The 27,524-nt window shown below is 42.0% G+C and overlaps 1 protein-coding gene across 1 annotated transcript in view; it reads right to left on the reverse strand.

The window, feature by feature from the left end:
• Positions 1-27,524, reverse strand: part of LOC121862946 (transcription factor IIIA-like) — a 247,654-nt gene that overhangs the window by 17,646 nt on the left and 202,484 nt on the right. The window contains exon 7 of the mRNA XM_042361399.1: positions 2,569-2,671. Coding sequence (XP_042217333.1) covers positions 2,569-2,671 — 103 coding nt within the window. The remainder of the gene's footprint in view (positions 1-2,568; positions 2,672-27,524) is intronic.

Below are 27,524 nucleotides of genomic sequence, written 5' to 3' on the forward strand. Positions count from 1 at the left end.
GATATTTCTCTTAAATATTAATTGTGTGTGCATACCATCATAAAATTAAGATGTTATTTTTACTACAACGTACGTATTGTGTCGGAATAAGTGTAGTTTGGGGGTTGGCCGAGTCTCTATTTCAATTAATCCCATATGTTCTGTTATTTCGTTTATAAGTTCCTCGTTTTACGCGGAACTCCACGGGTTTAATTGACCGCATAAATCGAGAGACTACAGGCATCCCCCATGTTACGGAAGGGTTCCGTTCCCGGAAAATTGACCGTATCGCGAAATTCCGTAACGCGAAACCTATTTTCCCACTGACTTCCATTATAAAACTGGAGATGCGTTCCTAAGGAATTTTTTTGGCCCCAAAAAAGTAATTCAAGCACTTTTATTAATGAAAATAAACATTTATAAACACATACAATACAGTACATTAAATAATTTATGATATACCTTCTTAAAACACCAATTTAGGGGTTAATATTGCATAATATTGCATTATACAGCTATGTGTATGTTTATTTGAGTGCCCCGTCATAGGAGTCCGCTTTCTCTCACTTCAAGGCCGCCTGAGTCGTCCATTTTCTCTTAATCTTAAGAGTGCGCCAGGGACTACTGTTTTATTTTTTAGTGGTGACACAGAATTTGATATTGCAACTGGGGTTGCAATTGTTGAGGCAACTTAGGTATATCTGATTACAGTTGGAATATTCAAGATCCATTGTGAGTGATGTTTAAAGCTTCAACTGTCTTTATGGTCAGTAAAACTTGTCAGTCTGAATGGCATGTGTGAGGCCTTGTGTTTGTACAACCGCTAAATATATAAATATATAATGTTATGGTAATTATCAGAAACACACATAGGCATGATGAGGTTTATTACAAAGTGATGAAAAGGATACTGTATAGTGGGTAGTCCACAAAACATGTGCTAGCCATGTCTCTTTATTTGAGTGCCCCGACATAGGAGTCCGTTTTCTCTCACTTCAAGGCCGCCTGAGTCGTCCGTTTTCTCTTAATCTTAAGAGTGCGCCAGGGACTACTGTTTTATTTTTTAGTGGTGACACAGAATTTGATATTACAACTGGGGTTGCAATTGTTGAGGCAACTTAGGTATGTCTGATTACAGTTGGAATATTCAAGATCCATTGTGAGTGATGTTTAAAGCTTCAACTGTCTTTATGGTTGGTAAAACTTGTCAAGTCTGTCAGTCTGAATGGCATGTGTGAGGCCTTCTGTTTGTTAAAATCTACCCCAATTTCCGTAAGGGTGGATTTACGAGCCGTAACGCGAAATTATTGGTCATAATTTACAAATTCCGTAAGAGCGAAATTCCGTAACCCGGGCTTCTGTAACACGGGGGATGCCTGTATACTGTATATGATAATTATGGTGAAATTACATAAAAAAGTGTTTAAGGAATCTAGGGGGAGAAAGGGAGAGGGTGCCAACCACCCATGCACCCCCCCCCTCTGCCATCTGCACTCAGATAAACACTCGTCTTCCATATACAAAATACTCCTACACTTATTTGTTCTTATTTTTATCTTTATAGTACTGTACAGTATACAGTTTCTCTTTATTCATAAGACAAATCCTGTGGTTGCTTACATAAAACACTTCACAGTAAACAACAACCATCTGGGTAACAAATTGACAACCAGACTTAGAGTAAGTCTGATTTTCAACCCAGAGAATTCCCTTCTATATTTTTTTTATTGTTAATGTAATATTCTTTTAATAACCTTTTTATACACTTAAAGACCATAGTTGTTGAAGTGTAGTAATAACATAACAACAACTGATTTTCTATAAACAGTTCAGATAAGCAGTGTTATCTCCCCCCCAAATATTCACTTTTCTTCGAGGTTCTATTGTATAGTACTATGTTTACAATGTGGTCTGACATACAGACATGAGTATGTATTGTGATTGACTGAAGGCACTCAGGTTATCAAGTGTCTTCTCATTGTTACACATGAAATATGGCTTCAAAATATAACATCCATTGTCACTAATAGTTTATCAGATACAGTGAGAATTGTATTAGTTAAAACACATTTCATGATTTCCTCCATATTGGTTGAGCTAAGTGTGTAAGGTTTGGAGCAGTGAGGAAGTGTCTGAGGTAAAGGTAGCCTCCCTCAGCCCTACAACCTCTCTGGTGTTATCAAAGGAGGGATATTCTCCCAGGTGTCCACCTAGGAGGGAAGTTCAACCTACAGTATTATTCTCCAATAGGTTGAATTTAATTCTGACTCCTATCTTTGCAGGCCATAATGATACAACTCATCATATTGCTGGACTTTCAAATGCCCCTGGAATGACTGGATAGAGACTTAAGCTTGCAGCAATGTACTATTTACTGGTACTTGAGAGAAATCTCTGCTGCTGGGATGTCCAGCATCATAGGATCTAATTGCCAATATGTCACTGAGGACAGTAGACTACAGTATATGAGTATGGTCAAGCTTATGCAGTGGAGGTAAGAAAAGGAAAGGGATTGGAATATATCTGTGGCAGAGTGAATGAATATGTGTGTGTGTGGAAATAGGGAACAAATACTGATTCAATGCTTACCTTGGTAGAAAGTTTCTTGTTGCAGACACCACATTCATATATTTTCAACTGATCGTGCTTTGTTGAAATGTGTACTCTTAGATTTCTTTCTTGGTAGAAGTACCTGTAACACAGATTCATAAAAATAACATACAAAATCAGTGACTTTGAGAAAGAGAAAAGGTTAGAATAATTCTAAATTCAACCACTTCCTAAATTTTGTATTCTTGTAAACATTCGTAGAGCCATAACCCTGAATCCATATTTTTAAAATGTTTGTAGCCAAAGTTGAGACCAATTTAAAAATTTATTCATTAACCTCCCATCCTTAACCAATTTTGATTTACATAAAAACTAGTGATAGATTCTGCAATCCTGTTATATGAACTATAGGCTTTGTGGACAGCCCATGAAGGTTAATAATAATAATAATAATACAGTACTGTACTGTAATGTAAAATTAATAATAATTTTCATTCAGTAAAAATTTCATGTAGGTTTTCAGGTGGATAGAAATGTATATAAATTACAGTATGTCCGTGCTTAACGTCGCCCCGCTTAACGTTGTTTCGGTACTACATCGCTAAACTTTAAAGACCAAATATTCGTTAAACGTCCAGGTGATCCGATACTACGTCGTCTTGCGTTGTCACAGACTACATTTTACGGTGGATCACCCTCTCTCGTCTGGCCGCGCTATGCTCTCTTGGCTCAGCGCAGGTCTCAGTGACTCACCACCCTCCTCCTCCGCTCCCATCATACTTCTCCCTTCCGCCATCTGCTTCCTCTGCTTCACTACCCACCACACACTCGCTCTATCACCTCCGCCCATTGGTGAGTACCAATACAAACTTAGTAGTTGTATAAGTATGCACTATTTTCTATAGAAATGGCAATAATTTTCTGTATATGTAATGTATTTCATGGGGCAAAGGGATGTTCAAGAACGTAACTCCCGTATTTTATCTATTTCTTATGGAGAAAATTGATCCGCTTAACGTTGTTTCGTATAACGTCGCATTTTTAGGAACGTAACCCCGACGTTAAGCGAGGACTTACTGTAGGTAGATATACAGTTCAGCATGATATAAACAATGTAGACTATAAACTATGTAGACATATGGTACACATAGGCCATTGGAGTACAATATACTGTTACACCTATTCAGTATGACAAAGCCACCTTTCCAACCATGCCCCCAATTCAAGAATTCCAAAAGTAAATAATGATCTTGCCATATAAGTCCAGAAAGACAATTAGGTTTCTGAATAAACACAAACTGGATCACTTTCATTGTAGAAAATGTCACTTCAAGAATCAACCTGCCTTTAGCCTTTGGAGCATGAGAAGGATAAAACATGATATTCAAGGACAAATGGTTAAAGTGATATCATGAAACTATTAAACATTTGTTCTCAAAGGGTTAAACCTTTGTCTTTAAAGGGTTTATTTTTATCCTCAAAGGGTTAAACATTCATATTCAACAGCTTAAACCTTCATCTTCAAAGGGTTTAACAACTGTTCTCAAAGGGTTTAAAAATCAGCCTCAAAAGAGTTAAACCATCATTATCAAAGGAGTAAACCATGATCATCAAAGGACTAAACCATTGTCCTCAAAGTAATAAAGCTCCCATTATCTCGTACTTGTCAGCTCCTGTTATTTTCCTTATCATCATCTCTACACTGTATAAATGTTTAAAAGGGTTGTATAGTAGCTATTAGAGGGTAATTATTGCTACACTCAATGTTTTCAATCCACCCTCTGTGAGATGTAAACCCCGAGAGTTTTAACTCATGAATCCAAACCATTCACGAGTCAGAGGGAGAGGAGGACTGGGGGATGACGGGGCCAGTATGTGAGTGGGTGGCAGGTTATGGGGGTTAAGGAGGGTGTTAGGGGGCTAGAAGGAGGGGAGAGGTTTAATCCCCACGCCCCAGTTGACGTTCCGGAACGTCCATCTAGGGTGCCCCGGTTGATGTTCCGGAACGCGCGCCTTTTCGCGACGTTGTTTGAATGCCCTACGGGGGTTATCAAGTTCCAGGGTGACTATTTGCATGTCATACCACACGCGCGGCCACAAGGAAGCTTCCTGAATGTAAGTACCTACTTTTGTTTGTTTCATTTTCATTGCTTGTCCAATTTATCATGTTGTATCAAAGTGATATTGCTAAAAGTAGTGTACTATTACTGAAAAATTATGCTAGGATTATGATATAAATGTATTTATTTGTGGAATTATTATTCCAACTATTATTTATATGCATTACTAGCTCTACCAAACATAAAGACAGCCAGACAGCCTGGTTACAGACTGCGTGTGTCGCCAAGCACTTTTTATGAAAATTAATGCAAATAAAATACAGTAAGTTCGCACTTAACGTCGTCCCGCTTAACGTTGTTTTGGTACTAATTCGCTAAACTTTAGAGACCAAAAATTCATTTAACGTTCCGGTGATCTGATACGTATTCGTTTTACGTTGTCACGGACTACTTGCAGAACGTCACAGTGTCCCCAAGCAACGCCGAGCCAGTCTTTGTTATGACTTTACATCATTTGTATGTGCTTAAGTGTTTTTGCTCTAAAACTGTATTCTAACCATTCAAAATGGCTTCCAAGCACCCACCAAGTTCTACTGATGCTAGTGTAATTAAGAGGCAACATAAGACCATAATCCTGGCTACGAAAATGGATGTACAGTCGGCCCTTCACATACGCGGGTTTAGCATTCACGGATTCGCAAATACGCGGATTGCCCAGCCGGAGGAATATTCTGTACATTGAAGTAATTGAAGTACATTCAAATCGCGCGCCATTCAACTCGCACGCGGCACCGAACACGGGACACCGCCCGCTCCCGCAACCTCTCACACACGCATAGCGCGTCACGCCATCCCGCTCTCTCACTCAGTCTCGCTGTAACCACGCTTGTGTTGACATCAGAATTGTAGTTGCTATGCTTGCTACCCACATTTACCATGGCCCCTAAAAGAGCATCAAAGACACCAGCTGGAGCCACCCCTAAGCGCCAGAAGAAAGTGATGACTCTGCAGGAGAAGGTGGAGTTGTTGAATAAGTTAAGGGAGGGAATGTCGTTCGCTGCTGTTGGGCGACTGTACAACGTGAACGAAAGCACCGTACGTACCATCAAGAAAAAGGAAAAAGATATCTGTGATGCTGTAAGTGCCAGTGCTCCACGCAGTGCTAAGCATGTCAGCCAAGTGAGGGAGAAGGCAATGGTGAAGATGGAGAATGCCTTGTTTTTGTGGATAGAGGACCAGCATCGGAAAGGTGTAGTAGTGGACTCTATCCTTATCTGGGAGAAAGCTAAGTCTCTACACACACGCTTCACGCCTGCAGCTAAGGAACCCGTACCCAGTACCAATGCTGCTACCCCCACACCGAGACACCTCAGACACCTCCGACACCTTTCCAAGCGAGCAAGGGGTGGTTTGACAATTTCAAGCGTCGATTTGGCCTGAAGAATGTGAAGATGACTGGGGAGGCTGCGTCAGCAGACACCATGGCTGCAAAAACTTTCCCAGCAGAGTTGTTAAGCAATACTCGAGGAGCAGGGTTACAAGCCAGAACAAGTTTGGAATATGGACGAAACAGGTAAGACATAAATTACTACTGTACAATTAACCTTAAAAATGCTCAAATACCTGTTGTACTGTACGTACTGTATTGTGTTGTAAGAGAAAACGGGATAAATGCGTCTGAGTTTTATACAGTAGCTTTTATATTTTTATTCCGTAGTGATTTACCATACAGTGTGGTGTAATATTTTTATACCAATTTTGATACCGTATACTGTATGTATAATAGTACAGGGTGTACTACGAGTATTTTCTTTTCCAACAGGTTTGTTCTGGAAAAAGACGCCACAGCGCACTTTCATCACCCAAGAAGAACGCCGTGCACCAGGATTCAAGGCAACCAAGGACAGGTGCACCGTGCTATTTTGTGGCAATGCTGCGGGTCACCTCATTCGCCCAGGCTTCATATACAAGTCTAAGAAACCGCGTGCATTCAAACACCGCGACATGAGCTTGCTGCTTGTTTTCTGGATGTACAATAAGAAGGCCTGGACAACGAGCGACCTGTTTCTCAACTGGTTCCACCATTGTTTCCTGCCAGAGGTCGAACGCTACCTGCACCAGAAAGGATTAGAGTTCAAGATCCTGCTAATCCTCGACAATGCTTCTGGTCATCCACAGTCAGTGGAGGTGCTGCATGAAAAGGTACAGGTGTTGTTCCTTCCACCCAACACCACTGCACTTATCCAGCCAATGGACCAGGGAGTTATCAAGACGTTCAAGGCTAACTACAGTAAACGTGTGATGGCCAGGCTGCACTCAGACTTAGACCATGATCAAAACCTGGATGTGCTTCAGTAATGGAAGAACTTCAACATTGCCGACTGCTTATCTTTGGTGGCTGAATCTTTCAAGGATGTGAAGCCTGAGACAGTGAATGCCTGCTGGAAATCACTGTGGCCTGAATGTGTGAAAGATTTCACTGGATTTTCTCCTGACAAAGCCATCGCAGAGGCGGTGAAAAAGACCCTGGCACTGTCGAGGAAAGTGGCTGTTGAAGGCTTCCAGGACATGGCAGAGGACGAGATTAGGGAGCTAATCGAAGAACACGACATTGAGCTGACCGAGGAGGATCTACAGGAGTTAGTAGACTCAGGCAAGGAAGAGGAAGAGGAAGCGAAAGGGAAAGAGGATGAGGAAGAGCACCAAGAAATAATGTTGGAGAAGTTGGGGGAGATGACCAGGATGATTGAGGCACTAAAAAACCTGGCCTATAGTATGGACCCCTCCATGGTGCGTGCCCTGAAATTCATGCGAGGGACGGATGATGCTTTTGTTCCATACAAAAACATCATGGAAGAAATGAAAAGAAAGAGACGACAACTCCCCATCACCATGTTCTTTGGTTACCGAAGGAGAGATTCAACACCATCAATCGCTGGCTGCAGTGAGGAAGCAGCTGAATCCACAGTCGCCCCCACTTCACCACCTGTTATGGAATTGAGTGACGATGAGCCCGATAACCCCCGCCCTGTCGCCGAGGAGAGGTACGGTACAGTAAAGTGAAATTCTTATCTCTTTTTTTAATAGCTTTTCTTGCCATGTTTATTGTTTGTAAAAATGCACAGCACAGTACAGTTCAGTACAAGCATTGTACATAGGAAGTGGAGGTGCAGTTATTCACAAAACATTTGTGTTTGTTGTCGGCAGTAGTGACGGTGAGGAGGAAGCGGATGGAGCGAGTTGGGAGGAGTGGTGAGGTGACCTTGGACGCAGGAGCAGGGACGAGTGGAGATGCCAGCCAGTACATTACGGGTGTATTAATTGTTTTTATAGCTATTTTTGCATTTTAATATTAAATACTGTACATTACGTTTCAACAAAACTACCATTTATTTCTGAGAACATAGAAATGTAATATTTTTGCTGAAATGATGTACGTATTACAGTGGGATAATATTGTGACGCAAGCAATGACTCTCTCTCTTTCTTTCGTTCAAAAGATGTTGCCGTAATCGCTTTTCGAATGGTTTTCAGTTGTGGGATTGTAAGGCTAATGATAGGATAGAATATTATTGTAATACAGTACGAGTACAGTACAACAGTTTTTTAACTGAAAACCATTCGAAAAGCGATTACGGTAAAATCTTTTGAACAACGAAAGAAAGCGAAAGTCATTATTTTCATAATTTTATCCCACTTTCCACTGTACAGTAATTTGTACGTCATTTCAGCCAAAATATTACATTTCCATATTTAATTCTGAGAATATATTCATTCAGTCACAGTTAAGGTAAAATATACTTGTGATGTAATATTTTAATGAAAATGCGGTATCGTAGTTTTCTTTTGTATCAAATTTAATTAACAAAGATTGATGTTTCAAATGTAATGAACAAAAATTTATGTACAGTATCTATAAGTAAACTTCAAAAAATGAATACTTTATGTTTTACATCGTCCTGTGCATACCATACCATGGATTTGGCTACTTTGGGGTTGCTATGATGACGCAAGAGATCTGCCCTGGCGACTGTACCGACACTCACAGCTGATGGTGTGTTGGTGCGTCATTTCCATTGTTTACTGGTAGTTACTGGTAAATATTTTTCAACCTAACGAAACTATTACCCGTTTAGAGGTCGACCCCCAATTTTTGCCAAATAATTTGGTCTTAAAAACTCGAACTACACACAGGTATATATGGTAAATAAGGACATGGGGGGCCAGGGATTTTTAGGGGGGCAGCAATAGTACACGGAGTTTTAACATTCACGGGTATCTCTGTTACCTAACCCCCGCGAATGTTAAGGGCCGACTGTATTGGCCCGTTTTGAAAAAGAGGAACGTGCTGTGGACATAGCCGCTCTGCTTGGCCTAACCCGCACAATGGTGCATACTACTATCCGGACCAACGCTTACAAGATTAAGGTTAGTACAACTAAGACAACTTGTACTAAAAGCACTGTGATAGAAAAGGTGGAAAAGATGCTGGCAATGTGGATGGAGGACCAGAATCAGTGTAATGCCCCTGTGAGCCTTATGGTTATTCAGCATATGGCCAGATCCTAGTTTGACAACTTCAAGGCAGAAGAGGGTTAAGGATCGAAGGAAGAGACCTTTACGGCCAGCCGAGGATGGTTTCATCGATTTAAGCATCGTTATAACTTCCACAATATTAAGATAACTGGTGAAGCTGCCAGATCAGATACGGTTGCTGCTGAGACATTCCCACCAGAATTCAAACGGATTATCCAGGAAGGAGGATACTCACCAAAGCATGTCTTCAATGTGAATGACACTGGTCTCTTTTGGAAGAGGATGCCTGAGAGGACCTATATCTCCAAGGAGGAGTAAAAAACGCCAGGGTTTAAAGTGGCATAAGACCACTTGACGCTGCTGCTTGGCGCGAACGCTTCCGGTGTCTTCAAGCTGAAGCCTGTGTTGGTTTCTCGCACTGCTATCCCACGGGCCCTGAAAGGTTACTCTAAGAATCACCTTCCGGTGATCTACAAGGCAAACAAGAAGGCATGGATAACCAGCGCCATATTTAACCAGTGGTTAAACGTGTACGCCGTCCCTGCAATGAAGGAATACTGTACCAAGGAGAACCTTGACTTAAAAATTCTTCTGATCACTGACAATCCTCCAGCTCATCCTCCCAATCTCGATGACTTGCATGACTGTAAAAATTGTATTCCTGCCTCCCAACACGATAACACTGATGCAGCTTATGGACCAAGGCGTCATCGCCGCATTCAAAGCATATTATTTATGCTATACCATGGCCCAGCTGCTCAAGGCTACAGATGGAGATAATAAACCTACGATCCGAGAATATTGGCGTGGCTTCAACAATCTTCATGCAAAAGTAATTGATAAGAATGGCAAGGCATGGAAAGAGGCTACAGAAAGTTGCGTGGGGTAAATTGTGACCCGAGTGTGTCAACAGTCTTACAGGATTGACGGACTTAGTCCCAGCAGTGAAGAGGGATATCCTCAGTTAAGCTAGACAGGCAGGCTTTGATGAGCTTGAATTAGAGGATATTGGGGATGTCCTGGCATCCCATACAGAAGAGCTTTCCAATGAGGATTTGCAACAACTAACCGAACATAGTCTCATAGAAGATGAAGACAACGAAGAAGAACCTCAACGAACGCTAACTACCAAGATGAAGGCAGAAGCGTTTAACATGATCCAGCAAGCAATGCAAATCCTTGTAGATGATGACCAAAACAGAAAACGTAGCTCAAAGGTTGAGTGCAGCATTGATGAACGTCTTGGTTGTTACACTGAGATGTATAAGGAGAAGAAGAACAGTAGCACCAAGCAGTCAACACTGGATTAATTTTTTCGTTGCGGGATGGCAGAAGCAGCAGCAGTATCTTCACAACAGCCAGCAGCCGAGGAGAAGCACACAGCAGCGGCAGAGGAGCAAGCAGCGGCAGAGGAGCAAGCAGCAGCGGAGGAACCCCAGTTAGTGTAGGAGGAGGAGGCAGCCGCAGAGTCTCAGTGACTCCCTACCCTCCTCCTCCACTCCCACCATCCACCTCCTCCGCTTCACTAACCATCACACACTCGCTCTACCACCTACGCCCATCGGTGAGTACCCATATAAACATAGTTGTAGCATATGCATGCACTATTTTCTATAGAAATGGCAATGATTTACTGTATATGTAATGTATTTCATGGGGCAAAGGGAGGCTCGTGAATGCAACTTCCGTATTTTATCTATTTCTTATGGGGAAAATTGATCCGTTTAACGTTGTTTCGTATAACGTCGCATTTTCAGGAACGTAACCGGGACGTTATGGAGAGTTACAGTAAATAAAAAATGTGGTAACTTTGCAGCGGGTGGTTGGCCAGTTGCACAGACAGTGATAGGAGAAATTTACTTTAATTATACATAAATATTTATGGCATTTGATGCAGCTACTGAATTTTGGTATTTTAAAACATTACAAACCTAAAAAAATATATGCTTGTATGTTATTATATATACCTACCAAAATTCCAAGTATATCAAGAGCCATAAATATTTGTAAGCAGGAAAATTGTGCACATGCGACCCAGAAACACAGGTCATGAACTTGGCCAGCCAAGGCGTTAACACCACCACTCCACACCCCTGACAGACAGATATTTATTGAGTTACCTGTATATGCCTGAAAGGATTTATATTCCCCATTAAACAAGCAAGGATAAAATGATAGTGATAGCGATACACAATCCTCGCAAGTAGTTGTGTTAGAAGCTCTTTATCTCGATTTTTTTCTCCTTGGGGACCCCAACTGTGATTATGGCTTAAACGTGCAAGTTAAATGCACCTCAAGCACAGTAAAATGAGATGAGACTGGTCTCTAGGATGCCTGAGAGGACCTATATCTCCAAGGAGAAGAAAAGAGCGCCAGGGTTTAAAGCGGCAAAAGACCGCTTGACGCTGTTGCTTGACGCGAACGCTGCCGGTGACTTTAAGCAGAAGCCTATGCTAATTTTTCGCTCTGCCAACCATGGGCCCTGAAAGGTTACTCTAAGGATCACCTTCCGTCATTTACAAGGCAAACAAAAAAGCATGGATAACCAGCGCCATATTTAGCCAGTGGTTAAACGTGTACGTCATCCCTGCACTGAAGGAATACTGTGCCAAGAGAACCTTAACTTCAAAAAATTTTCTCATCCTTGACAATCCTCCAGCTCATCCTCCCAATCTCGACGACTTGCATGACAGTGTAAAAGTTGTATTCCTGCCTCCCAACACGACAGCACTGATGCAGCCTATGGACCAAGGCGTCATCACAACATTCAAGGTGTATTATTTATGCCGTACCATGGTCCAGCTGCTCAAGGCTACAGACGGAGAAAATAAACCAATGATCCGAGAATATTGGCGTGGCTTAAACATTCTTCATGCAAATGACAACAGTGGCAAGGCATGGGAAGAGGTTTCAGAAAGTTGCCTGGATGGTGTGTGGCGTAAACTGTGGCCCGGGTGAGTCAACAGTTTTAAGGGATTCACGGACTTAGTCCCAGCTGTGAATAGGGATATCCTCAGCTTGGCTAGACAAACAGGCTTTGATGAGCTGGAATCAGAGGATATTAAGGACGTCCTGGCATCCCATACAGAAGAGCTCACCAACAAAGATATGCAACAATTAACAGAACACAGTCCCGTTGAAGATCACGAGGAAGACGAAGAAGAACCTCAACGAATGCTAACTTCAAAGAGATTGGCAGAATCGTTGAACATGTTCCAGCAAGCATTGCAAATGCTTCTAGATGACGACCCAAACAGAGAAAGTAGCTCAAAGGTTCAACGCAACCGTGATGACAGTCTTGGTTACTACACGGAGATCTATAAGGAGAAGAAGATGAGTAGCACCAGGCAGTCAACACTGGATTAATTTTTTTGTCGCAGGACAGCAGGAGCCTCTTCACAACAGCTGGCAGCCGAGGAGGGGCAAACAAAAATGGAGGAGGGGCAACCAGCAGCGGAGGAACCCCAGTCAGAGCAGGAGGAGGAGGAGGCAGCCACAGAGTCTTGGTGATTCACCACCCTCCTTCTCCGCTCCCGCCATCCTCCTCCTTCGCTCCATTACCCACCACACACTCTCTCTATCACCTCCGCCCATCGGCGAGTACCAATACAAACTTAGTACTGTAGTTCTATACACTATTCTCTAAAGAAATGACAGTAATTTTCTGTATATGTAACTTTTTTCATGGGGCAAAGAGAGGCTCAGGAACATAACTACCGTATTTTATCTATTTCTTATGGGGAAAATTGATCCGCTTAACGTTGTTTCGCTTAACATCGCATTTTCAGGAACGTAACCCCGACGTTAAGCGAGGACTTACTGTATTGTATATGAACCACTCATGTCATTAATGAGAAATTACAATTATACATATGCAATACAAATAAATAAATACACAGATATTTACTAATGAGAAAACATGAGGATACATATTGATATAGGTGAGAGTTGTGCAGATTACTCTTGAAACACATACCTGTACAGTACAGTACACCAATTCCCCCATTAATGTCGTTTCAGTCAACATCATTTTGTTATAACGTCGTTGAAAAAAAGAAAAAGACAATAAGTTTGAAATTTGTAACAATGCCATGCTTTTTGGAGTAAATTGTTTTATGGTTTAGAGAAAATACAGGAAAATTCAGCTTAGACAAAGATTACCCGCCATAACACAGTACACAGCAGTTTCCCTTTAACCAAGAGCTGCCCGAGAAGCCTGAGGCATGAACCAATCACAGTGGCCTGTGAGTGTGATATCATAGGCCTAACTGTGCTGATTGGCTGGAAGCGAAGTTTGTGCCCCAACTAGAGGGGCACTCGGTTTTCAAACACAGAGTCTGGTTTGTGGTAGTGATGTGTAGACGTGTGTGGTCGCCTTCCCACATGGTGGGATAAATATATTTTATGTGAATACCCTTCAGGTTTTATCCATTTCACGAAAAGTATTGTGATTCCTGTGATCCCTGTTTAACTAACTAGGAAGATAGGTTTATTGTTTTGATAGCATAACTGTCCATTCTGAGTAACGTCGTTAATAAATGAAGAACCGTTATGATTAGCACTCAATTCCTTTGTGTAAGGAGTAGAGTATGTCCTCCTAAGAGTCTTTGGTGATATGCAGTGATACACAGAGTCCTAAATGACAACACACCTACCGTATATCTCGGCCTATAAGACGGAATTTGAACCATAAAAATATCAGCCCAAAGTTAGGGGATCATCTTAAGCACCAAATATAAAAATCTTACCTCTTAAATATTGCGGTCTAGCATGTCAAGAGCGGTGATGGAAAAGTCGTAAACCACTCACAACGTCCTTCCACTAATTATTTTATACTGAAACTTACATTTCGGAAGCTGGATTAAAATGAAGATTACCGGTATATTAAAATAATAAAAATGTATTATAAACCTGTCTAACATACCGTAAAAGAACAATATACCCCGGTAATACACACAGATGCTATCATCATCCCCTCCCCCCCATTTGCCAGTGACAAGAAAGGGAAAGTGACCTTGACTGTGACCGCCTGTGGCTATTTTTAGCCGTCCTTGTGTTTGGAGGTGGTCAGTAATGCATATCTGTATATATACTGATCATAATACTTATCTCCTATAAATAATTCATTTAAAATTTATTTTTTTACAAAGAATATTCAGTAAATGACTGCGTTAATTTTTTAAACTACCGACAGTGGTAAATTTTGGATATAAATGATGAACAGAAGTCACGTCATGGATTCGGAGTTTGGTCCTTAATCACCATAAATGTCTGGTCAACTTCACCTACCAGGTATAATGGTAGCCTCCCTTTTTTGCAAAACACGTATATAATTAAAGAAAATACTTGCAGTGTGTTTAATATAATACAGTATATTATAAATAAATAAATAAATTAATAAACAAATAAATCGGCAAATCTATTTCAAGTAAATGGAAATATTTTACTCACACCGACATTAGTTCCAGTTAAATAACTGACACTTAAGTGAGTCACTAGTATACACCAGCTGGTAAAATTTGATGCCAATACTTTAAGTGAATTGGCCTTGTTTTAAATAACCAACCATAAATAAATGCAAAAAGGAAAAAAAGATCAAAGGTGAGAAACATTATATTGTATGTATGTTGTGTTGTCAAAGGAAGAGAAACAATTGAAACTGCAATTGTGTGTAAATGAGGCAGAAAGATAGATCAGCAACCTAAGACTTGGTCACAATTTTTGTGATGCCACATGGAAGTAGGATCTACCATTAGACAATATCTTCCCAGGCGGTAGTATCTCCTTGTTTGGTAGCTGCCTAAAATTTTTAGTAATATTACTTTGATACAACATGATCAATTAGACAAACAATGAAAATAAACAAACAAAAGTTATTTACCAAGACCTTCTCTCTGAGAACAGAGGGATGGAGGGGGAGGGGAGATAAGACGGCTATTTAAAGCCCGTCTTTGTGTAGGAAGTCGACCACAATATAAATAATTCATTAAAAATTTATATTTTTTACATAGAATATTCAGTACATGACTGCGATCATAAAATGTTGTGAATATATATATATATATATATATATATATATATATATATATATATATATATATATATATATATATATATATATATATATATATATATATATATATATATATATATATATATATATATATATATATATATATATATATATATATATATATATATATATATATTTATATATATATATATATATATATATATATATATATATATATATATATATATATATATATATATATACATAAACCCTCACTTTTACGCGGTTAATGTAACCCACAGGGTACCGCGGAAAGTGAGAAACGCGTAAAGTGAATAACATAACATATGGGATTAAATGAAATAGAGACCAGCTGACCCCCAAACTCCACTTTTTCCAACACAATACCTATATGTTCTACTAAAAATAACATCTTAATTTTATGATGGTACATGCACACAATTAATACTTAAGAGAAATAGAGAAATACAGTCACCAAGTTAATGTCCATTCAAATAATGGACTCAACTCCCTCCCCCTCTTCTCACACTACACTCGCTGGCTCTTCCCTCTCTCAGAAATTTTTGGGGGAAAACCAGGTATAGTAATAAATAATACCTCAAACTAAAGTTAGGATAATATAATTGACATTGCTGGATTCCTTGTAAGACCAGGAATATTTTGAATACAAATGTCATATATTTTGCACAAAAGATAACATATTTACTCAGAGTAAACATTATATCTAAAATTTGTATGTCTAATGCAAAATCTATGATGTTTATATTCAAAATGATCATCAAATTGTAAGAATTCCAGCAATGTAAATTATATTCTGGCCGGGTAATTTGTATGAATTTTATGAGCTAAAACAAATATCTTCAGTTAATAAAAAAAAAAAATATTCTTCACGACACTATATGTCAATCAAAGTACCCCACCTTGCCTTCCCCCCCTCTTCCAACCGCGCCAGATGGTCGGTCCGTCCCAACCCTCCCCCCACCAATCCTCCCTTCAAGAGAAAGGTTGGGTGAAAAAACTAGATTTTAACATTTAGTATTCAATAATACCTCAGATTAAAGTTAGGATAATATAATTGACATTGCTGGATTCCTTGTAAAACCAGGAATATTTTGAATATAAATGTCATATATTTTGCACAAAAGATAACATATTTACTCAGAGTAAACATTATATCTACAATTTGTATGTCTAATGCAAAATATATGATGTTTATATTCAAAATGATCATCAAATTGTAAGAATTCCAGCAATGTAAATTATACTCTGGCCGGGTAATTTGTATGAATTTTATGAGCTAAAACAAATATCTTCAGTTAATAAAAAAAAAAAAATATTCTTCACACCGTGGTGCCAGGTGGTCGGTCGCCGGTCCCTCCCTCCCACCCCCCACCATTCCTCCCTACCAGATGAATGTGTGGGAATACCAGACTGTTTACCTTTTTAGTAATAAATAATAAATCAGACTAAAGTTAGGATAATATAATTGACATTGCTGTATTCCTTGAAAGACCAGGAATATTTTGAATATAAATGTCATATATTTTGCACAAAAGATAACATATTTACTCAGAGTAAACATTATATCTAAAATTTGTATGTCTCATGCAAAATCTATGATGTTTATATTCAAAATGATCATCATATTATAAGAATTCCAGCAATGTCTTCAGTTTCCAGCCCCCCACCTCTTCAATCTGATGCTACATATCAAGTATACCGTTAATGGCGACGTCGTTTCGAAGACTTTGCTTTATGTCTGACCTCAACCAAATGCCCCCTCATAAACAACTCATCCAATTAAGATCGTGCATTTCCCTCGATGTTCAACGCCTCCTAGAGCACACGCTAGCCATTCCCCCTGACTCCCCCATGTCAGTGACAGAGGTTTTAAACGCCTTGCAGAGTCATTTCCGAGGCATCCGCAACGAAGCTTTGCGTCGTAGGGAACTGCTATCCTGCAAACAAGCTTCTGGGGAATCATTCTCAGACTTCTACACACGACTTAAGGACCTAGCAGCCGAGGTGGACCTATGTACAGGCGATCCTGTAACCTGTGCTGAGATCCAGCTAAAGATGATCTTGCTGATGGGTGTACGTGACGAGGACCTGCTTCAGAAACTCCTCACCCTCGACGCCGCCTCTTCCCTCACCGACTTCGTCACCTGTTGCAGGTCGTATGAGGCCACAAGAGAGGCTGCCTCAGCTATACACTCATCGCCGTCTCAAGTTCACGCCGTCTCCACCTACAAGAGGAATCAACGCCAGATGCAGACGGCGTCCTCTCCACAGCCCCCGTCACAGTCACCAGTTCCTTCTCCCGAATCCTGCAGAAGCTGTCAGCTCCAGCACGGTTCAGGAAAGTGCCCTGCGGCTCATAGTAAATGTCGAAACTGCGGGTTTCAAGGCCAATGGGCCCGCACAACTCGATGTCCTGCCAACAAGGTCTCATGCAACGCTTGCAACAAGCAAGGACACTTCGCCAAGTGTTGCAGGTCCACCAAGAAGCCTCCATCTCCAGGTCAAAACGTCTCTTCACAGCCCGACAGAACGTCCACACCACCGTCTCCCAAGAATAACAAAGGATGCCGACGCGTGGATGATGCCTCGAGTGACAGGTCCCCCAAGCCAGTCAATGTTCGTCTGTCCTACGGTGCCAACTCTTCCAACCTCCTGATGATACCTGAGACGTGTGCAGACATCACGGTGATTGGACCAACACACCTGGACACCCTCAACATTCCCAGGAGTAACCTGTCACCCACAGCTATGAAAGACGTGCTCACAGCGAACGGGTCCCCGATGTCTCCAGCTTTGGGTTGCTTCAAGGCAACATTACAGCTCGGTCCCAAGTCTTGCCTTGCCACAGTCCACGTCCATGAGGGCATCCAAACCCCTCTCTTGTCATGTGGCCATTGTCAGGACTTGGCCATCGTCTCATCCGAGTTCCCAAAGCCCATCCTCGCCGTGACACACCTCAACAGGTGTGCAGAGATACCTGTTTCAACCATGACCACACCTGCTGCCGCCCGGGAGTTTTTTCTTTGTCAGTTCAGCGACGTCCTTGTCTCCAAGTCCGACCTCCAGAAGACGCCGCTCAAGAAGATGACAGGCCCCCCGATGAGAATCCACCTCAAGCCTGGCGCAACCCCTTTCGCCACCACACACCCAGGCCTATCCCCTTTGCCCTACGGGACAAGGTGAAGGCGGAGCTCGATTCTCTGGTGCAGCAGGGGATCATCAGACACGCCGGTGAGGAGCCCTCCGAGTGGTGCCACCCTATGGTCTTGGCACCCAAGCCTGTAGGTGTCCGCATCACAGTGGACCTCACCCATCTCAACTCGCAGGTCTCTCGTCCCGCCCATCCATCGCCTACGCCCATTCAAGCAGTCCGCAGCGTCACCCCGTCTGCAAAGTTCTTTACCACGGCGGATGCACTACATGGGTACTGGCAAGTCGACCTGGCGGAAGAAGATCGCCACCTCACTACATTCATCACGCCCCACAGCCGCTTCCAACACTGCCGCGGACCCATGGGCTTTGCAGCAACGGGGGATGCGTACTGCCTCCGTGGGGATATGGCTCTGCAGGGTGTCACCAACTGCGTGAAGGTCGTAGATGACATCCTGCTCTTCGACGATGATCTCCCGGCCCACTTGAACCGAGTTCATCTGATGCTCACAAGATGTCGTGCCCATGGTATCACCCTGAACAAAGATAAATTTGTGGTCGCCGCCTCCCAAGTTAACTACTGCGGCTACAACATCTCGCCAGAGGGGATCTCAGCTGATGAGGAGAAGGTCAAGGCCATCAGGGACTTCCCTACTCCAGCGAACCTGACCGACCTTCGCTCGTTTATGGGCCTGGTAAATCAGCTGGCCGACTTCTCCCCTGAAATCGCCACATCAGCCCAACCTCTACGCCCCCTCATGAGCCCCAAGCGCTCTTTCCTCTGGACTCCTGACCACGACCTAGCGTTCAGGATTACCACTCAGTCTTGGCACCCTTTCTAATTGCCCACCAGTGGTCCTCCAGACCGACGCCTCCCGCCTATACGCTTCCCCGGATATGCCCTCTTCAAGATCACGGCCAGGGTAGACTGCGCTTAGTTCAGTGTAATTCGTGCTTTTTGACGGACATCGAGTATCTCAGATACGCCACCACTTAACCAGAGATGCTGGCAGTCGCTTCGCTGGCGGCCAAGTGCCGCCATCGCTTGGTTTTGGGCCACCTCATGACGACCATCGCCATACCATCTCGGTTCACTACACGCTGGACGCCGCATCGAAAACCTCGCCTCCAACGCCTCAAAGAGAAGACCGCCTCACGCTCTTGGCATAGCTGTGTATACTGCAGCTTTCAGCATACCAGGACGCCTCTCCCGAGCGCCCCTGTCATCGCTGCTCCGCATAATTCTGCATATAGAAGTCGACTGTACCATCGCTGGCAAGTCAGACATCGCCAAGACCCGCATACATCCAACTTCGACGACGCTCGCTTGGATTCTCACCAATCCGCACGACATTCACGCCCGCCTCCCCTTCTGGAAGCTAAGGAATAGCCTTTGCGCGGACGGAGAGCTGGTGTTGTACGCCCCAGGATCATCGCTTCCCGCTTCCTCTGCCAGCCGGGCGCAGAGACTATCCCGCCTCCATGACAGCCACCGAAGAAGCCACCAGGCGCAGAGTCTGGCCAGACCGCTTCTTCTGGCCTGGTATTGAAGCCGATATTAAGAGCACGGTGGAGCCAGAGCTCGCCATAACCTGCTTCAGCCAGCGACAAAAAGCCAGACGGTGCAATGACTTCCCGGTTGCCCCTTGAGTCCAGATTCACCGACTTTTTTCATGTGGCCGAAAGTCTTCCTGGTGGTCGCCGACAGGTTTCTGATGGCCCGCGGTGGTTCCTCAGATCGGGACGCCACCACCTCTTCCAGGGTCATCCGGATACCGGTTGCTCGAAGTCGGAGGCCTCCGCCTCAACCGACGCAGGGGCCCCTGCTCAATAGCGCTACGAGTTCAAGAGCGCCGAACGCTGGGGCGTCTACACCACATCGCCTCACCTCATTACTCCGCAGGCGTAATGGCCACGCCGAGGCAGCGGTAAGTCCGCAAAATACCTCATCCTCAAGACAAAATCTGATGGGGAACCTGGATCGCGTGATGGTCTCAGGCCTGACGGAACTCCAGAATACCCCTGGCCTCACAGACGTGCCTCCTGCCCAGGTGCCAGGCGGTCAGCCTTCAGACTGTGTGCCTGCCCACCCCAGTCCTCTTAGATGAATGGTAAGATCAAGGCGATCGAGTGTGATCACGCCAGGAGGCTGCAAGGATGGCCCAAGTGACAAGCCACTCATGACGCCCACGCCCGCCTTCCCAGGCTGACTGTCGGCCAGCAAGCATTTCCAATCCAGACCCGACGCCACACCGCTGGGACAAGGTTAGTCATCATGGGCCGCGCGAGTCCGCTCGCATTCAAGTCCGGCTTCCCCAGTGGTCGGTGTGGTGGCGAAACAGACGCCATCTCCTCGCTCAGTGCCATCTTCTAGTGACTTAACCTTCCTCCCGGCCCCTGTGCCCCTGCCCAGACATTCGCCAGGAACGTAAGGTCGTCAGTTGATCCTCCCATTGTCCTCGCCCCCCAACTCATGGAAAAGAGTCCGTGAGCCGCCGGATTTAACAGCGAAAGGCGAGGTATAGATATGTAAATGTCGAGATATGTGAACGCCTTGACGGCAAGACTCTGTTGCCATTCATTGTACCATTTATTCACATGTCTGTATTACTATATAATATTATAGCATGTCTGATATCTATGCTTATGTTCAATGCTCTGCGTTCTCACTTACTATGTCTCCGATGTATCATGTCTTGTACCGCTTTGTCAAGTAACTAGAAGATCTCATTTATTGTCCTAGTAATGTCTAAGTAAACTCTCCTGCTGAGTTAATAGCTAAATTCTTCAGATCGTTCAGGCCTGGCCACGACAAGGAGTCCCTTAGTTTGCACCTGTTTTTGTACCTGTTGGTTATTCTGCCAAGTCTTGTACTAATTTATTGTCGGAGTTTGAAGAACCTTGTTCAGATTACATCTCAACGTTATTATGTTGTTCATTTATACGCCTTTTACGGGCCTCCGTGTCTAATTGACCGCGAAAAGTGAGGGTTCACTGTACTAAAATTTCTGTGTATAGTGCAAACTATTGCCTGTTTATATTCAAATTAATCACTATCTTGCAAGAATTCCAGCAATGTAAGTTATATTCTGCCAAGTCAATTCAGTGACATTTTATAAGTGAAAAACTTAAAAATCCCTCAATATGACTGATAATATGCACTGCAATCTCCCTGCTGGCTTGTCAATACCTCACCTCACTCCCCCTCCTCCCCACTGCCTGGCTGTCAACACCTCTCCTCCCCTTCTCAGGGTGAAGGTAGTTTTAGGCTTAAAGTGCTTATCTTATAAAAAGTAACAGACTAAACTTAGCAGAACATAACTTGCATTGCTGGAATCCTTGCAAGATACTGAATAATTTTAGTACAGTCATGCGCCGGTTAACGTCCTAGATACGTTCTTGGAAATGTGACGTTAACTGAAATGGACGTTGTCCGATCATCACATAAACTTTTTATTTATACTTATGTGTATGTGGAATACTATATCATACATATACACTTTTATTCTTAAATCACTACTGTAATGGGATACAGGTGATTAATTTTATCTCGCGGGCAAATATACATGACGCTTATTTAAAATTATTCACTGTTTTATTAAGCGATTCCCAGCAACTACAGATGGTGGGGAGAGAGGGTGGGAGCCAGCGAGGGGGCGTGGGGGAAGGGGAGGGTATTTGACAGTTGGCACAGGCCCAGGTCTAACGCTGCGGTATATTTATCAGTTCTTAAGTGACTAAGCTTTCTTAAAAGCCAGTGAAATGACCTGGTGAATATAATTAACATTGCTGGGATTCTTAACATACTGATTAATTTGAATATAAACATATAATTTGCACTAGACAAAAACAATTTTAGTGCCGCAGAATCAAATTAGTACATGTGCACCTGTGCTTTGCACTAAGAAATCTATGCGTATATACCCAAAATACAGTTGAAAACTTTTTATAAAATGTACTACAGTACTGTACACCAATGTACAAATACTCCTTTATCTCTTGAGCAAAATATATGACGTTTATATTCAAATTAGGTATTGGCTGTCTTGGGGCGATTCCAGCAATGCAAAATTATAATCTCCTGAATCCTTTAGTCTTATGATATATTATATAAGACATAAACCGTAAGCTTCAAAAAGCCTGGTTAAAGAGGGGACTGACAGAATTGCGCCACTACCACCCAGCAAGGTTGGGGGTGTATGAGGTGATAAGTTTAGTGAAGGTCTGTGTGTTTATTTAACAGTCCTACTAAGCTTCATTTTAAAATGCCAGTGACATGACCTGGGGAAAGAATATAATTAACATAGCGGATCTGTAAGATACCGATTTATTAGAATATAAACATGTTGTAAATTCGTGATCAGACACAACAATTTTAGTACCATAATCAAATTATACATGTGCAGTCCAGCTTTTGCACTAATTCATTTTATGTTTATTTTAGTATGGTGTGTGAATGTAAATGGGTGAAAATATATTAAGAAAATTTATGTAAATCTAATCCAAAATACAGTTGAAAATCCCTTTTTATAAACGCATCATTGTATTGTACACTAATGTACTATATTTTTATATCTTGGTTAAAAAATATATGACGCTTATATTCAAATTAATCTCTGTTTTGCAAGGATTTCAGCAATGCAATTTACATTATCGTGAACTTTAGTCTGAGATATTATATAAAATAAACATAAAGAAATCACCAATCTTTTATCTTGAACACACAAGGTAGGGAAGACAGCGGGGAGGGGTTTGGAGGTGAGGTGACAGGATGCCTTATTGTTTATTTATTTATTTGAGACAAGATTTGACAGTTACGCTGAAGGCGTCTTTCCGCGGTTTATTTATCATTACTTAAGAGTGACTAAGCTCTTCTTTCACTTTTCCACCCAAATCCACCTGGGTGAATATAACTTACATTGAGGGATTCTGTAAAGATAGTAAATTTATTTGAATGTTTTTTTTCAATTTTAAAATTTAATTGTTTATTCTTGATAGAGTGAAGCGATCCTAGTGCTGTCACTTGCGCCCTGTACCATAACACCAGAAAGCTAAATTGGCCAGTGCTCACAAGTATATACAGTCAGTCTCTTGGTTATCGCTCTTAATCAGACCCCACGATAACTAAAAGTACAGAACCTATGGATTATCTTAATTGGTCTCTAGACAATCTATTTTACCACTATTTAGATCTACTCAATATATATATATATATATATATATATACAATGTTATGGGTAAATATCATAAACACACATAGCCATGGCTTGGCTTTTATTACAAAGTGATGAAAAGGCACGCTTACTACCAGTCCATAAACATGCAGGCTATGCTTTTTTATTTGTCCCCCGTCATACGAAGTCCGGTTTTCTTCACATTCAGACGCCCGAGTCCTCCCGCTTCTAATCTTAGAGTACACCAGAAACTTTACTATTTTTAGTAATGCCACAGAATTTGAAATTAAAAACTTCACCTCGCAACTTGCAATTGTTGAGGCAACTAGATATGTCTGATTACAGCAAATGTAGTTGTCAATTTGTAGGTGAAAGATTTTATCCTCACAGGATGTAGGTTAACATTTCACCTGTAGGCAAATGCTAGAAAAGCCTAAGTAAGGAAGCAAGCATATTCCTTAACACTAATATCACCAGTATGGGGAGGATCATCGTAATCTCCGGCTATGTGGGTCAGTGGAGTGGTGGTCCAGCAGGCGCTACTGTTTTGGCATGGACGAGCATGCAATCGGGACGGTAGCTCGTCGGACGCTAACCGAGCATGACTGTATTAATATTATACAGTGATCCGGTTAACGATTTTGGTTAACGAGTTACCTTCCATAAGACTTAATTTCGTTAACTAGCAACTCGACAATCTAGTTTAAATTTTATTTATCTGAACATAAAGCTTTGCTTTGCACTTAGCGCCAACCAGCTGTATTAGCCCGGCCATCACAGTAATTGATCTAGGCTTAAATTTCCCTACTATTTTAGTAAATATCGTTAGTGTTTATGTACAGTACTATTCAATAATTTTAAAAAAGTTTAATATAAAATTTTTAGTACTCTTTAACAATTATTGAACATAAATGAAGGTAATGAAAACAGTTTTATGAGCCTATCCAGCCCAAGGTCACCGTTAATTCAAACAGGCGCTAGTCTCTGTCGCTTCAATGGAGGTAACATCTGTTGAGACTCTTCAACTAAATGCTTTTTTTTGTTTCCACAAATTATTATTGGTCATTTTGAAATTTGTTACATATTGACAATATAATAGTAGGCAGTGCTATTTTTAAAGAAAATATTCTGTATTTACAGCAAGTTTAAACTTAAAATATCACGTGTTGAGATTGTTTGAATTCAGCATAGTATAAGAGATCAAGAAAATATTTAATCCAAAACCAAGCAGCAGGAAATTATATAAAAAACATGAAGAAGGCATTAGAACAAATGCTATAAAGAATATGGTGGTCGATATCAACTGTGTCGACAATTCTTGAACAGAAAGAAAAATTTAAAGAAGTGAAAGTGAGAGACAAATCTACCAGAGTGCTTAAAAGTAGATCCCTAATTGCAAAAACTGAGAGGTTACTTCTCATCTGGATTAGGGAAAAACAGATGAAAGGTGATTCAGTTTCTACTGAATTTATTTGTGAAAGAGCCAGGGAGATATACGAACATTTAAAGACAGATCAACCTGGTTCTTCAAGCACAGAATTTGAAGATTTTCGGGCCAGCAAAGGCTGGTTCGAAAAATTTAAGAAAGAAGTGACATTTTCAGTGTTATTGTGTTATTAGGCATGGTGAGGCTGCTAGTGCTGATAAGGAAGGGGCAGGAAACTTTTTAGTGGAGTTTAAAGAACTGGTGGAAGAAGAAAATTATCTTCCACAGCAAGTGTTCAATGTGGACAAAACTAGGCTGTTTTGGAAAAAGATGCCCAAAAGAACATTCATCACCAGAGGTGAAGCCTCTTTACCTGGGCATAAACCCATGAAAGACCGTCTCACTCTATTGCTTGGTGCCAATGCTTCAGGGGATTTCCGACTGAAGCCTATGCTTGTCTACCACTCTGAGAACCCCAGGGTGTTCAAACAACAAAAAGTGGTAAGAGGAAAGCTTGGAGTTTATTGGAAATCCAACCGTAAGGCATGGGTGACAAAACAGCTCTTTAATGAATAGGCTGTTGAGGTGTTTTGCCCTTCTGTGAAGAGCTACCTAACCACCAATAAACTCCCGTTAAAGGCTCTTCTCCTCGTGGATAATGCCCCTGGGCATGACCCTGAACTTGCCACAACTTTGGAGTATCAATTTGACTTTGTGAAAGTGTTGTTTTTGCCTCCCAACACTACATCAATCATACAGTCAATGGTCCAGAATGTGATGAGCAACTTCAAGAAGTTGTACATGAAGAAAATGTTTAGGAGGTGCCATCAGGCAACTTCCACTGTTCCTGAACTAACACTGGCACAGTTCTGGGAAACACAATTCAACATCCTGAAATCTGTAAAATTGATTGTGTCATCATGGCAAGAAGTCTCCACTAGATCCCTCAATTCTTCATGGAAAGCACTGTGGCCCTCAGTAGTCCATGATTTTGAGGGATTTGAGGAAGAAACAGAGTTGGACCAGGAGATTGTGTCCATTGGTCAGTCATTGGGCCTTGAAGTGGAGGAGGATGATGTCGAAGAGCTTGTGATGTCTCATGAAGAGGAACTTACTCCTGAAGACTTGAAGCAACTGGATGAGATGTTAGAGGCTAACAATAGTGGAGGAAAAGGAAAGTGATGACTATATGTCAACTAAAGAGTTGAAAGATGTTATTTACTACTGGGAGAAGTTCAGGAAACTGGCTTCAAGGCACCCAGATGTGGAAAAATCTGAACTAACTTTGTGTCATGTTAAGGACACAATGGTCTCCTTCTTTAAACGGAAGTTAATGATGAGGAGGAGAGATGCCCCACAGACCACAATTGACACTTTCTTCAGTAAAAGGCAGAGGGAACAAGATGCTAGCCCTCAGCCTTCCACTTCAAGAAGGAGAGAGGATGATGCTAGCCCTCAGCCTTCCACTTCAAGAAGGAGAGAGGATGATGCTAGCCCTCAGACTTCCACTTCAAGGAGAGAGGATGTTCATGGTGGAGAATCTGTCAGTCCAGAGGTTCCTGACATTTTCATGGAAGGTGACTCACCTTCCAAGAAGCAGTAATATGCTTCTCCTCCTCCTCCTCCTCCACTTCCTTCTCTTCCCCCTTCTCCTCCTCCAACTCCCACTTCAAATTCACATCATCCAGGAGCCTTCTACATACACACCTCAAAGTAAGTGTACATTTCTACCTTTTTTGTTGAATTTAGGCAATTTTCGGTGAGCTGGAACCAATTACCCAAAAACCCATTGAAAAATGGTTTCGGTTAACGAGTTTTTCGGTTAACGAGTTTTTCGGTTAACGAGCAACCTGCTGGAACGGATTGTGCTCGTTAACCGAGGGAATACTGTATTTGCAAAAGGGATAAAATTTTTAGTCCTTTAGTACAGTACAGTATACAGTATAGTCTGCATTTACGCGGCGTTTGTTTACGCGTTTGGTCATTTACGCGGTGCCTTGCCAAAATGAAATGCTTTAATTACGCGGTAAATTTGGTCATTTACGCGGGAAGAGGCGCGGGCAGGGTGCGCACAAGGTCGCCCAGTCATCAAAACATTACCGAGTTATTCACCCACCACAGCCGGCCCAAGTCAGTGATAGTGATTGTGAGGATAAGGACTTTGAGGGGTTTGACAAAGAGGCCCTGCAAGCCTCTGTGGTGGATAGTGATACAATTGATACAAGTGATACAGGTGAGGGCCAATAATCTGCCCTCTGTCTCGGAACCAACCTCCCATCCCCGTGTGCCCAGTCATCTTTTCTACTAACGTAAGTGTTAAAAAACCTAATATTATTGATATTTCTCTTAATTATTAATTGTGTGTGCATACCATCATAAAATTAAGATGCTATTTTGACTACACGGTACATATTGTGTCAGAAAATGTAGAGTTTAGGGGTTGGCCCAGTCTCTATTTCAATTAATCCATATGTTCTGTTATTTCATTTACGCGTTTCTCGTTTTACTTTGGCCTCCACGGTTTCAATTGCCCGCGTAAATGCAGACTCCACTGTATTTGAGTACAAGTGAGTACAGTAATATCTTGCTAAAAA

Source organism: Homarus americanus, unplaced genomic scaffold, assembly GCF_018991925.1.
Source record: "Homarus americanus isolate GMGI-L3 unplaced genomic scaffold, GMGI_Hamer_2.0 scaffold24922, whole genome shotgun sequence".
Lineage (NCBI taxonomy): Eukaryota > Metazoa > Arthropoda > Malacostraca > Decapoda > Nephropidae > Homarus > Homarus americanus.